At 43.8% G+C, this 14,030-nt stretch overlaps 1 protein-coding gene and 2 non-coding genes across 27 annotated transcripts in view; all 3 read right to left on the bottom strand.

Moving 5' to 3' along the window:
• The window catches only part of UBAP2L (ubiquitin associated protein 2 like), a 46,003-nt gene that overhangs the window by 2,367 nt on the left and 29,606 nt on the right, over window positions 1–14,030 (bottom strand). For 14 of the 25 annotated variants that reach the window (XM_055404106.2, XM_088835807.1, XM_088835813.1 and 11 more), the window contains 11 exons: window positions 13,443–13,497; window positions 12,861–13,035; window positions 11,575–11,647; window positions 10,311–10,506; window positions 10,136–10,224; window positions 8,900–8,953; window positions 7,871–7,952; window positions 7,037–7,254; window positions 6,570–6,675; window positions 1,660–1,727; window positions 407–604 (listed from right to left, as the gene is read on the bottom strand). In XM_055404106.2, coding sequence (XP_055260081.1) covers window positions 407–604; window positions 1,660–1,727; window positions 6,570–6,675; window positions 7,037–7,254; window positions 7,871–7,952; window positions 8,900–8,953; window positions 10,136–10,224; window positions 10,311–10,506; window positions 11,575–11,647; window positions 12,861–13,035; window positions 13,443–13,497 — 1,314 coding nt within the window. Of the gene's footprint in view, window positions 1–406; window positions 605–1,659; window positions 1,728–4,775; window positions 5,180–6,569; window positions 6,676–7,036; window positions 7,255–7,870; window positions 7,953–8,899; window positions 8,954–10,135; window positions 10,225–10,310; window positions 10,507–11,574; window positions 11,648–12,860; window positions 13,036–13,442; window positions 13,498–14,030 lie in introns of those variants that run through there. The other 11 variants (XM_088835820.1, XM_088835818.1, XM_088835822.1 and 8 more) reach the window with 2 other exon arrangements.
• TRNAQ-UUG (transfer RNA glutamine (anticodon UUG)) lies at window positions 1,497–1,569 on the bottom strand. Its single transcript has one exon. It is a non-coding gene; the product is annotated as a tRNA-Gln (tRNA).
• LOC129541891 (small nucleolar RNA SNORA58) lies at window positions 8,028–8,162 on the bottom strand. The gene has a single exon (XR_008682944.1). It is a non-coding gene; the product is annotated as a small nucleolar RNA SNORA58 (small nucleolar RNA).

The following is a 14,030-nucleotide window of genomic DNA, read 5'->3' as shown; positions in this document are numbered from 1 at the left end:
AACCAGGATATATGGAAAATAAAGGGACAAACTTTGACAATAGAACTCCACCATTAGAAGGGAAAGCTATAATGTCAGGGAAGGGGAAGGCTGGGAGAGGTTAAGAGGGGAGGTGTGAGCCAGGTCTGATGGGATGAGGACAACTGTGCTATGGGAGGAGGTGGAGGAGAAAGGCACCAAAGGAATCGGGGGAAAAAAGGTTGCAATCTGGCCCCTTCTCTGACATATCCTTTGCCGGCCACTCGTGTTGTGTGCGCTGTGTCTGTATGTGCTGTGTGCCCATGGCTGGCGCTGGGGAGGATTGGGTGAAGGTGGTGGTGAGGAAGGGTAAGAAAAGGAAAGGGGAGGTAGTTTTAGGGACAGGAAGGAAGAGGAAGGGAAAGGAAAGCGGGGGAAGGGCTATTACCTGGCCATCCTGCTGCAGGTGATGGTGAAGGATCTGGGAGTGCGGCTGCTGATGGGGAGTCAGGATGTGCATAAAGGGGGCAGGTGGGTAGGCAGCAGCTGTGGCCGGATTGATGGGCCCCCCACTTCCTAGGGCTGAAGGCAAGTTGAAGGAGGCAGCAGGAGTACCGGAATGAAAACCTTGTTTCTCAAAGGACTGCTATCCAGGAGAATAGGTGGAGAGAGAGTCAACGCATCAGCAAACTATTCCTTGGAATTTCTGAATCTAAGATCCCCCACCCTGAGACAGCAGCATGGTGTCACAGAGGAATGCTGCAACTGAAGTCAGACATTCAGGTCTCAGCCTCAGTTCTAGTCTTTAATAGCTGTGTGATCCCGAGAAAACTATTCAGTCTCTCAGCCTGTTTTCTCTTACATGAATCAGGGATGCTATTAACCTCTCAGTTGTAAGGACCAAATCAGAGGACAGATGTGAGCACTTTGTGAAATCTAACATCATTCATGAACACAGTGAAATATGTTGACTACTATTAGCACAACCTCTGGCGTTTGGTAAAAATTAGAACTTGGTGGATATTTTTTAAAAAATGAATACACACTGAGGGGTCTTGAGTGTTAATGGTCTTGGTCATGAAGCACTACACCACAACTCCTAATACTTTACCTGGAACTTTTAATTATTTATGGTGTGTGTGTGGGAGCAACACAATACTCATCTGTGCATAATTTGGAAGCCTCGCTTTAATTACTGGGCTGTGCTGTATCCTTTCCCACTCTGTTATAGACTTACAAAGAATGGGAAGAACTAGTTTCCTTTCATTCCATATCTATTCTCAGAGAAACTTATGAAAAGGTTGCGAGTAAGTAAAGGGCCAGGAAAACTTGCACAGTAAACGACATGACACCACAACAATTTACCACACTTCACCTCATATAACATTTTTCTTGCTTTTTTCCAAGCGGGCTGAATTTAAACTTTAAGAACTCACTCACTTTCTAGTAGGGTGGGTTTCCTGATACCTCACTTAAGGAGACTGTTCTTGTTCACTGTATTTTCCTGCCCTTTGGCCATATGGCATGTGGGATCTTGGTTCCCTGACCAGGGATTGGACCTGGGCCCATGGCAATCAAAGTGCCAAGTCCTAACCACTGGACAGCCAGGGAATTCCCATGCTCAGTGTTCTTCTATCACTGCAACTCCACCTCCTCGATGTCCATCTCTCTCTCCAGTTCTATCCAGAGCCAGGCACCTACCTGGGTTTTGGAGTACACAGAACCCGAGATATCTGGCACGCCTGTATTACTGGAGGTGACTGACACACCTAGGGGAGGAGGAAACAGACAGGAGGATTAGCTCAGCTAACTGCCTGGCCCATCCCTGGGGATGATGACGCGTGTGGCCTTTCTAGCTATAGCACTGCAAGGGAAGTTTGATCTGTTTTTCCAACTTCACGTCAGTCCTGAGGAATAAGAGCTCATGACACAAAAAGGTTCCCGATGGGGTTCTCTTGCCCTTTCCCGATGTATACTGTTTATGTGAGAGTGAGGTGTGTTGTTTTTGGGAGCACCAGGGAATATAGCCAAACTTCACTAGCCTATGGCTTTCAAAACACTCTCTGTGCCAAAGCCCAACAGGACTGTATTAAACTTTCCATGTCCATTTCAAATCAGTCAGCCCAAACTCCACTCATGAGGTTCTGCAGTCTTGCTGCTGGGTGGGCCTAAAATTCACAGCATAAGGAAAGTACTAGGAAGCAGTTCAGTCCACCCCCAAGAGCACTCTCAGAGCCTCAGTTTACCCCTCCAGCTTCCCTATTGTCTTGGTACTACTAGGCTACACACTTACGGTTTAAAGAGCAAATTTCCGTTTACTCAACTTAAGCCCAAGTGTGGAGAGGAGAGGGTAGACAGGGTTAGGTTCTCATAGCCTAGGCGGAGCACAAAGTCCAGCTGTCACTCTAGTTTACAATTCCAGCTTTTCCATGAGGTAAAAGCCCTAATCCACACTCCAGCAACTTGTGTGTTTCCTATTGAAAAACTCCCTACCACCATTATAATTTTATGGACACCACAACAGTACAATTCCCCATTTTAATCTATACTCCTTAAAAAGCTGAAATATACATACTGTACCTCCGGTATGGGACACTAAGAATAGGAAAAAAAGCCATCAGGTAAAATAACCCAGCATCTTACTAGCAAAACTGTATGCAAATACTGAAGAAAAAATAACTGAAATTTTACGAGGAATTTAAAGCTTGTTTTCTAAAGATCTGTTAAATCTCAGAAAATGAGATAAAACGAGACTTCAGAAAAACACTGCACTTCAGTCTGGGTCTTTGGATTTTCCTCTGCTGCTAGGAGCACTTTGATGAGTTTTTTAGAACTAAACTGATGGAGTCACACAACACACACACACTCTGATGGAGTCACAAATGAGGAATCCTCCATTTACCCACAATTCAATAGTGATCTCCGTTCAGACTCCAAAATTCAAATCCTCCCTAGACCAAGGCAGCTTTCAAAAGCTAAGCCCACCTTGGACAGTCACTTTAGAATCTTCCCAATAGGAGTGGCGTTACCCTGGAAAACCCTCCCATATCATAAGTCCAGACAGTTTCAGGGAGGAACAAACACAAACTAGGAAAAGAAAAGAACTACAGACACTAATGGCTCAGTGATAAGAGCCTGCCTGCTGATGCAGGAGGTGGCGGTTTGATCCCTGGGTCGGAAGATACCCAGGAAGAGGAAACGGCAACCCACTCCAGTATTCTGTCCATGGAAATCCCATGGACAGAGGACCCTGATGGGCTAGTCCATGGAGTCGCAAGAGTCAGACACAACTTAGCAACTAAACAACAACAGAAACCAAGCATGAGAAAATGGGAATCTTCAAAGTATCAACTCTACATTTTAGTGGCACTGGAGTAAAAGGGGACAAAACAGGAACTAATCAGTTTTTTTCCCTTCCTTTTTCAGCTCTCAGGTGCCCATTTGGCAAATCACTGGTAACAGGCAGATCAGGAGATCATTTATGGAAAAAGCTATGCTAACAAGGAGGTTTTGTGTGGAAGGGTTGAGAGTAAGGTGTAATGGACAGGATAAAAATAGAACATCTCTGAGGGAAACCAGAAGAGACAATGACCTTTACAGTGAAGGTTCAAACAGCTTGCCAACACCCCTTGATCATCCCATACACAATGGGAGAAATGGCTGTTCTCAAGCCTAGTGGTAGGAAGGAATTTAGTTCCAATGTGCCCTTAATTGGTCTCATTCTTTCGAGAGGCTGGACTGGCTCAAAAACAGCTTCTGGTCTAGAAGCCTTGATTGGGCTACTGGTTGAAACAACTGGAGATGCAGAAAAAAACAAAATACTGTAGTAGCCCTAAATGGCCTCAGTGTAAGCACTTAAGACCCTAGAAAATAATAAGCATTAATTTCCCTACCTACTGTTCATCAGTTAGAAATCGCAGACTACAGAGTTTTGCTTTCCTTCCAATAGTCAACATCCCCTGGTTAATCCACACTCCCAAGTAGTGATCATACAAACACAATGTGGATGGCGGGGAGGAGAAACAAGAAATCTCTCCCAGCCCGGCAACCCCTGAGAAAGCTGGGCACAATCAAAAGACAAAATTACTTCAGAGGGCTGCGAACAAACACAAAGAAGGCCAAATATCTGGGTTTCCAATTAACCAAGGATGGAGTTCTCACTGTCCAAGTTAACTCTATGGATGAAGGGCATTAAGAGGGGATGAGAATTTCTGTAGTCAAGGTGTTTAACCAAACCTCTCCCACACATCCTTAGCTACACCCAACAAGTGCAAATTGACTAATAATCCACAATCCCTAAAAAGCTATCAAAGGACTCTAAGAACAATGTTCCAGGCTATAAGAGTTTCCACAGCCCGAGTTCGAGTCATCAACTAGCTGGTCACGCAAGACTTTATCAGATCTCAGCCAGCCATGTGGCCTCTGGGAACCAGATGTGGGTACTAAACCTGGAAGATACTTTCGTAACAACAGTTCTGAACACCATCTCTTTAGCCTTTCACAATGACATGACCCTAACTTTTCTGTCCTTTCCTCTCTGCTTATGTCAGAGACAAGGGGAAGATCTAAACTGAAAAGTGAAGAGCTATAAGCAGCATAGAGAATGGGGAATTTTCTACAAATAACTTTCTTTACCAACCAATCAACAGGCTGAGAACTGAGGCCACTTCCCCTCCCCCAGCTTAATAGATTCACTATACTGAAAAGTTAATGGTTCTTTGACTATGCTGGGGTTTGACTGAAAAAGCCACCCTCCACCCACAGCACAACATTGGCTCCTAGTGTCCAGAAAGACATGCACGGAAAGAACGCCAGAGTTAGCTAAAGAAATACCACAGTTTATTGAAGACTACAAATATTTTGTTACAAGTTGAAACTACATGCCTTCCAGAAATCAAAAGCAACAGCAGGTGTGTGCATTGATGCTTCGGAGGAGATGCTGCACCGCTTGAATTCGAAATGGGTAAGACAGGGTCAGACACATGGGGCAGAGGGAAATGAGGCAAGGGCAAGTTCAAAAGCCCAGAAGGTATCCACCAACTCATTCCCCCAAGCCACGCAGGCCATTGCCACAGCTCAGCAGGCTCTCCTCAGTGGTCTGGTTTCTGAAACAAGACTTCAGTGCAAATTTATACACACACACAAAACACAGCCCCCAGCCTTGGGCCAAATTAGCTCTCTGCCGTCCAGAAATGCTTGTAAGGGGGTGGATATTTTCTTCCTAAAAGGAATCAAATACATAAAAATAAATGAATTTAGAGGTTGATGAGGAATGGGATGACAAGAGCCCTCTGTGGGGTTGGGGATTCTCAAAGGGTTGTTATAGGTTTCTGAAATCTTAGTGAAAAAGCTAGGATTTCCAAAATCAGGTAATGCCATCTTATATTACCAATCATCTGTATCTCTTAAAATTCTTGAATCTGGTCCAGCTAAAACCTAAATCTAAATTCCTATAATAGGGCCACTCCAAGACAAGAGCTTGTAAACCTCCCTACCAAGGACTGGGGCTGACCTGCTCAGTGAGAGGGGTCCCTAGCCACAGGAGTCTGGGGATTAATGATTTAATCTCAGTGAGTTATCTCAGGATTTCTTTACTTTACATCTCAACCCACTGTAAGTCATACAACACAGTTCAAAGCTCCACCTCACTGACAGTATCCAGACCTACTGCCCTCTTTCTCAGCTCAGTTTCCCAGTTATTGAAAAAACCTTGGACAATTTTAACCATCTGGAGCCCATACAAGGGTGAAGAACACAGATGCAGCTCCATCCAAACCACCATGAAACCATAACTGAGCTAAGAATTTTAAAGAACAACCCTCAACCTAAACCCCAAGCAATGGCAACCACCTACTCTCCATACACATCTACAAGGCACTGAGAAAAGGAGACAGAATTGTTTTATTCAAAAACTCTTACTTCCTGTCCCCCCAAAACAGACAGCAGGTGTCAGGTACGGGAGCAAAGGATAGGAAAAATATCTTTCAGGTCAGTGTCCATTCAGAGGATCCCCGTATTTCCCTCCCTGCCTTCAGCTGTACAATGGACTTTGCAAAGAAACCAGTCATACAAATTAAGGAACCCAAAGGTCCAACTCTCCCTCTATTGAGCTTTTGTGCCCTACTCCTTTCTTTCTACATCTTAGGCCCTCTAGATAGGGAATAAAATGAGGGACCACATGAGGAAAGTAGCACTATAAAGAGATTTCAGTAAGAACCCATTTAACTTTTCTATTCAGTGAATGAATATATCACCTACTGTACTTACCAGTACCTTAAATGTTAACACCTGCTCCCACTGGAAAATCTCAGTAAAATCTTGCTTAGATTTGGGTGGGCCCCGTGCTTCCCACCCAAAGTTTAGGCCAGCCAACATATTCTAATAGCCAATTTGTGCCCCAGGGCATTCTCGTCATGAGTAACGAATAATGTTCTACTATTAAGCTCTTCTGTTGGTGCTGCTCAGACAGAAACCCAGTCAAACAAACATGAACAATCATACCTGGAGCAGCAGCACACCCTTACCAGCCCTATTTTCTCAAGCACTGAATCTTCCTCCCTGAAACTCATTTAATAACATCCCAATGACAGCCAGGGTCAAAGTGAGCTTACCAGTGTTGTATCCATGAGACCCATAACCACTTGGCTGTTGGAAAGGGGTGGCTGATGCATTCACACTGACATTCACACCATGCTGCTTGGAAGAGGTAGGAGCCACCTGAAGAACAAAAGGCCAGCACTACAGTGAAATGGCGGCAAAGTACCGTTTAACCTACTCTAGAGATTGGGCATTCAAGATGGCTACCCATCCTGATGCAGGCTGTCCCATTTGCTTAGCAAAATGGCTCAGGGAATGAATGACAGTCTGAGGGAAGCAAAGCTATACATTCCCCCTTTATCTAATTCTAACAACAGGTAGTCCCTTATCCCAATACCACCTATCCGGCTCCAATCCCTCTCCCAGGCCAGTGGAAATTGTTCCTCCTTATTCATTATTAAAAAGTCATCTAGCTTTGAAAGTACCTAGGATAGTGTCAAGGAGTCTTCACTACAAGTAAAGACCAAGTCCAAGCACTTACAGGGAATACAGCAGGCCCATACTGGAAGGTGCTGGGGAGGCCAGGAACCCCTGTGTAGTATGGCAGGCTGGTGTAACTGTAGCCAGGAGGCAGCGCCGGGTTCAGGAATGTCTGCTGCGTGGTGTGGTGAGTCTGCGTCTGGTTCTGTTGGGGTTGGGCCAAGGTTGTGGCTGGGGCCGGGGAGGAGGCATCCCCGCGGCCAAATTTTGTGAGGTCACCTGTGAAAGGAGAGGCTCAATATATCTGCTTCTTTTACTCCCCACATCAATGTAACCTCTTCTGGTTCACATGATCCAGAAGAGCCTTAGTTAAAGTTCAATTCTTTGAATTTTATTTTTTTGACGCTCTATTTAGCATTGCTCAGGACACACTCTACACAGTGCCAGTCAAAGACTAATGACACATGGCTGTGCAATGCTGTGGCAGAGATAAGCTTCCAGAATAAAGCTCCTATATGGTTTCTCTGCCCACCTCTGTTCTTTCATCTCTTCCCCACCCCACCCCCTACTTCCTCTCTCTGCTTCTCCTCCATGGGGAAAACTCCATACTGGACCTGAAAAACAATGACAGTCAATAAGGACAACAGGTCAGGCCTATAGCCTGGCAAAGCAACAAGACTGCCATGTAAGTAGGGAACAGGAGTAGAGATGAGCAAAAGAAGGCCAGTTCAACCACTATACTTATTCTGAATCTACCGACCCTGATTCATGACATCTGTTTTGTATAATATTTCTGTCAAAGATCTTAATTAAGGTGAAAACTGGATCTACTAATCAGGTTTCTGCCACCAATACCAGCACAGCTTCCCTTTATTCAGCCCCATCCCAATCCTACCAGAATAAGGGTTGCTGGCCAGGCTACCATCCCTCCCAGTCAGCGGAGTGGTGGGTGTAGGAAATGGGATGCTGTAGTAATCCTGAAAGACAGAAATAGAAGAGACTCCGTGCCAATCATTATTGGCATGACACATCATACAAGGTGAAAAGCAAGAGAATGTTGGAGAACTGCAGTTTATCCAGCCACTAATGAGCTGGCAAGAGCTAGCACAAACTCCATATTACTCTTGCATACACTGTCCCCCCTGCCTGGCCATGGGGATAGTCAGGCAAGGTCTACAAGTATGCCCACCAGGAAAATGCTTCAAGTCCATCAGTACCAATAATATTCTAGATGAATTTTTTTTTTTTTTGGCCTTGATGCACGTGGGATCTTAATTCCCTGACCAGGGATTGAACCCATACCCCCTGCATTGGAAGCATGTAGTCTTAACCACTGGACCACCTGGGAAATCCCAATATTCTAGATAAATTCTAAACCCCTAGATATAATCCCTAATTACTAATCCCTAATCCCTAATTGGGCTTCCCTGGTGGCTCAGAGGTTAAAGCGTCTGCCTCCAATGCGGGAGACCCGGGTTCGATCCCTGGGCTGGGAAGATCCCCTGGAGAAGGAAACGGTAACCCACTCCAGTATTCTTGCCTGGAAAATCCCATGGACGGAGAAGCCTGGTAGGCTACAGTCCACGGGGTCGCATAGAGTCGGACACGACTGAGCGACGGAACGGAACGGAACGGAATCCCTAATTACTACTGAGAAAATACATCTTCCTTCTAGAATTCATCAGTGTTTGAAACATAAAGGAAGCTTAAAATATGCTTAATTCAAAGATGCCACAACTCTTTTTTTTTTAAAGTGATCTTCTGTTAGAACCACTAGATACATTCTAAAATATCTTAAAGTATGTATATGAGGTATGGGTTGAGAAAAAGCCAAGTCTGTGACGTATCAAGTAAACATCTGGAATAATTCAAACATTAATTTAAGATCACTTTCTTTCCCTAAGCTCTACAACCATATACTCACCAATGGAAATCTTGTCTGAAGCATCTGCAAGTCATCATAACCATATACCTGTGGCTGAAAGATATAAACACGTAACAATGGGAACTGGTCATGACGGTAGCAAACCAAGGAGCTGAGAGACAAGATAAATCCACAGAACTTTCATCCTCAGTCATGAAAAAAAAGAGGACACATTATTTCCTTCCTTTTCTTTAAGAAATGAAATGCAAAGAGATTACATGATTCATGAATGGCCTTAAAGTTTTCCTTGAGCTACATACTGATTCAACTAGGCTGTCCTCTGTGTGGCAGTGGGGTACATAAGTCACACATGGATAGTTAACTTTATCTTACCAGTCTTTTTCTCCTTTAGCCTTCAAAATATGGCTTAAAATTTATCTCTCTCAGAAAGGATTCACATTTTATTCTATTGGGTACTAAGGGAGTATCTTAACTATTTAAAAAGTGCTACTGGGTATTTCATTTGTATGATAATCTAAACTCTCTGAAGGCAAAAACAGGTGTTCTGGGGTTTTGTTTGGGATTATTTACAATGCTGTGTGAGTTTCAGGTGAGTAGGTTCTTATATAGCCACTCTTTTTGATCCTTTTTCCATGGAGGCCATTAGAGTACAGAGTTGAGTCACCTGTGCTATACAGGAGCTTCTTATTAGTCACCCATTTTATGTACAGCAGAATGTACATGTCAATCCCAACCTCCCCATTTATCTCTCCCCTCCTGTAGCCCCTGGTAATCATAAGTTCGAAAAACAGGTATTTAAAAAAAATGTTTTTAAATAAATATCCTTCGTCTTAATAAGCACTGAATACATGAGCCTGACACAAAACACAAGATAAAAAGCTACTCCTGTTATTCACCTATTCTCAGAGAACCACAGACTAACTCAGGGAACTCTACTCTCATCAGGTCAGAGCCAGCACAAACCCCCAGGGATCAAGAATCAATCTAACTAGAGAAAATAATTTTCTAGGAAACTGTGAGGGATTCCAGTTAGACACTCTGGCCTTTGGCTTCTGAGGCCCAGTAATTGTTTCACACAGAGAAAATACACAATAGAGGACCTGGTCTAGGTTGAGTCCTTCCTCTTAAAATTATTCCCCCCCCAAACTACAAAGATTAAAGACTACACATGATAACCGCTCATTTATTATGTATAGTCTTCCACCTGAAGTCACAGCAATAAAGACTAGGCATACCACCTTCCTCTTTTGGAAAAGATCATTCAATCTCACTTACCGGGTAGGCATGTAATAGCCCTGGAGCCATAATATATGGATTAGGCAACAATGGCGGAACCCCAGGAGGGAGGTTGGGAGGAGCTTTTCCTAAAAAAGAAATTTATTTTTTTTAAACACCATTACTTTGTTCCTCCATCCCAAATGAAGGCAATTCTACTTCTACACAGGGTTACCTGAAGTCGTAGCAACTGAGCTTCGAGTGGAGGCTGTGACGGTAGAGTTGCTACCTAGGCTGAGGCCCAAGCTACTGCCACTATTGAGACTGGAGGAGACACTGACCACTGGGGGAGGAGCAGAGACGGTGCTGGATGTGGTGGAGAAAGTGCTGGACGAAGAATGGAGATTCGCCTCACTCTCCACGCTCGTGTGCTTCAAAAAGGCAGTGCAGTGGAGAAGAGGAGGAGGAAACAGTGATTAGTGTAACAGGTCAGGAAAGACATTCCCTTCTGTAGATTTTATCACACCAACTTCCCAATTAAAGAGGATGAGGAAGGTTATTGGGCATCCTATGTAAAAGTATCTACAATAAATGATAAAATACTCTCCAGCTACACATTCACCAAGATTTATCTGGTAAAGATGGTTAACAATGGACCCACTGCACATTATCACCCTGTTCAAAAAGCAGCAGAGCGAGTAGGGACAAACTCCCCAGAAACCAATACTGACTGCCCAGTAAGGAGACAAAAGATAAGTTAGGTCTGAAAAATACATCATAGCCTCCTAGCCTACTCTTCTTCACTAGGCTAACACAACAGACAAATTCACAGGCTAGAAAAAAGTACCAGTTCTAATGCATTTAAACCTGAAATAGTAAACTGGAGGAAAGAGGAAATCCTAAGAAAGCCTTAGCCCTCATTACCTTGTTCCAGGCTTTTGACAAACCAGACAAGCTTTCCCTGAAACAGGTCCTTTTGAAATGAGTTTTCTTCCTTACCGTCTCAGCTTAATTCCACAAATATAGTTGTCACAAAATCACAACAGTGAAATTAATTCTTTAGCTAAAAGCACTCATCGGGCCTTTACTTTCATAGGATGCCTAGACTCAAACTGCTTATTTTCAGGACTCAGGTTTGGCAAATCCCAGAGTGAGAATGGCTGTTATCAGTTAGAAAAAAATGTTCTTATAGAATTTATCATAGCATACAAAGCCCCACCCAGTTTCAGTGTCTTTACAAAAAGAAAAAAGTCACATACTCAGGGAAGTCATTTCCAGGGCTTTTAACAATTAGCCCACAGTTCTGCAGTATTTCTGGATTCTTCCGCCTTTCCTGGCTTCAAGTATACTTTTACCCCTTTTCCTGCAACCTTAGATCTGTTGTCATTTTGCCACCTCATGAAGAAATTTTCAAGAGTTGCTTCTTGGGAGAATCTTACGGCTGGATAATTGTTTGAATGTAATAAAACCACATTTCCTTTTACCGCACTCACACTTACCAAAAGAGTGGATGTTGAAGTGCGCCCAGAAGATGTTGATGACGAAAGGGTATTCTGCTGAGTAGATAACGTGCTGTAAGGATAAAGTGGTTGCCATCAGCCACAGTGTTGTGGTTATTGCCTGATGTGGAGCTTCAGTCAAGAAATGGGGACTAGGCTGGGGACTTCCCTAGTGGTCCAGAGGTTAAGAACTCACCTGCCAACGCAGGGGACACAGGTTCAGTCCCTGGACTGGGAACTAAGACCCCTCATGCCTTGGGGCAACTAAAGCTCATGCACTGCAACAACTGAAGCCTGAAAGCCCTACAGCCTGTGCTCCCCAACCAAAGAAGCTACTGCAATGAGAAGCCCTCACACCACAACTAGACAGTAACCTCTATTCCCTGCAACTAGAGAAAACCCATGTGCAGCAACAAAGAACCCTTGCACTGCAATGAAGAGCCAGCGCAGCCATAAGAATTAACAGAGGCCAGACACAGAGAACTAACTTGTGGTTGCCGAAGAGAAAGGGATAGAATTAGAGTTTTGGGTTATCAGATGCAAACTAGTATATACGCAGAATGAAGGAACAATAAGGTTGTACTATACAGCACAGAGAACTATATTCAATATCCTGTGATAAACCATAATGCAAAAAATATAAAAAAGAATGTACTGCTGCTGCTAAGTCACTTCAATCATGTCTAACTCTGTGTGACCCCATAGACGGCAGCCCACCAGGCTCCCCCATCCCTGGGATTCTCCAGGCAAGAACACTGGAGTGGGTTGCCATTTCCTTCTCCAATGCATGAAAGTGAAAAGTGAAAGTGAAGTTGCTCAGTCGTGTCCGACTCTTCTTGACCCCATGGACTGCAGCCCACCAGGCTCCTCTGTCCATGGGATTTTCCAGGCAAGAGTACTGGAGTGGGGTGCCATTACCTTCTCCGAAAAAAAAAAAAAAGAATGTATAACTGATTTACTTTTCTATACAGCAGAAATTAACACATCATAAATTAACTATAATTCAATTAAATAAAAAAAACAACCCAGGCAAAGAAGGCAGAATATGGGACCAACCAGATCTGAGATCGTAAGGTCAACACAATAGCCAGTGAGGGGTAGCGAGCAGTTAAAACAAGAATGGGCTTTGAAAAAGGGAAAAAAGCCTCCTCTGTCTTTATTTCCCATAGCTTGTAGGTCATCCACTTAGATAATGTGGTCTCTGCTAGGCAGAGAGGGTAAGACAGAACCAGATAGCTCTGTTATTACTATTCACCAACCCAAGCCTCCATCCTCACCCCAATCACCTGCTGTGTTGTGTGGTGGTAGTATTTGGAATCTCCTCATTGTGGCTCAAACCACCCAAGGAGGATGAGTGCTGATTGGTTGTCGTCAGTAAGGAAGCTGCAGATACCGTTTCACTGAGAGGGGGGATGCCAGAAGTGGAAGGTGAGTCAGATTTCACTGCAGAGCCCGTAGCACCTGGGAAAAAAAGAAAGGAATTCATATCATCAGAGGAAGTTAAGAGGTGACGACAGTCCTAGGCTGTACTAAAGACAAGAATGTGAGTGTGCAAGTTATTTAGTAATGGACCACTGGCATTTAGGTGCAATTTTTTTTTTCTTTTAAATTCCAAGCATTTCACAGCATCAATCTCATTCGTTCAATAAAGGAAACCAAAAGGATTATCACTGTTACAAGACAGAGAACCTGAAACAGGAAGGTTTGAGATTAAACAGCAAGGTAGAAAAAAAATCAAGCTAAGAATAAAACCAAAAGTTTTGATCACTGAGGCAGGAGTCTTTTCATGACAATCTATGACATGCAAAAATATTGAAAGGGGAGTAAAAACACTGTAATTTAGAGGAAAAAGCCTGGAGGACCCTTACCTTCAACAGATTGCGTGGTCTGTAACTGCGTGGCCTGCACAGAACTGAAGCCATTCTGGTAAGAAACAAACAAATGAATAGATTAAGTTAATACACTGACTCAGTTTAATTTCTGCCAACCAATTTCTTTCAGAGAAATTCTGCAAGTTAACAGAAGGATTAACATGGAGAAGGAAATGGCGACCCACTCCAGTACTCTTGCCTGGAAAATTCCACGGACGGAGGAGCCTTGTAGGCTACAGTCCATGGGGTCGCAAAGAGTCAGATACGACTGAGTGACTTCACTTCACACAACCCAAAGGAAAAACAACAAAAATTTAAAAACAACAAAAGATACACCCACCCTGTGTGACCCAGGGCAATAGGAGGCAATGCCCAAACTGCTGAAGAGATCCTGAACCCCAAACAGATAAAGGAGAGGTTCAAATCCAATGATCCCTGGGGGAAGATGTGGGAGTAAGACAGTTCAGCCAAACCACTTATTCCGCTGGCTGCATCTGACAGTCACTCCACATTTCCTCTGGCATATGCTGTCCCCTCACCAAGCCAAGACATAGCAAGGTGAGGTCTACTGATATGCACTCAGAG

The sequence above is a fragment of the Moschus berezovskii genome, chromosome 4 (assembly GCF_049115385.1).
Source record: "Moschus berezovskii isolate FMDL1 chromosome 4, NW_MosBer_1.0, whole genome shotgun sequence".
Taxonomy (NCBI): Eukaryota; Metazoa; Chordata; class Mammalia; order Artiodactyla; family Moschidae; genus Moschus; species Moschus berezovskii.
This window is presented reverse-complemented; position numbering and strand designations above follow the sequence as displayed.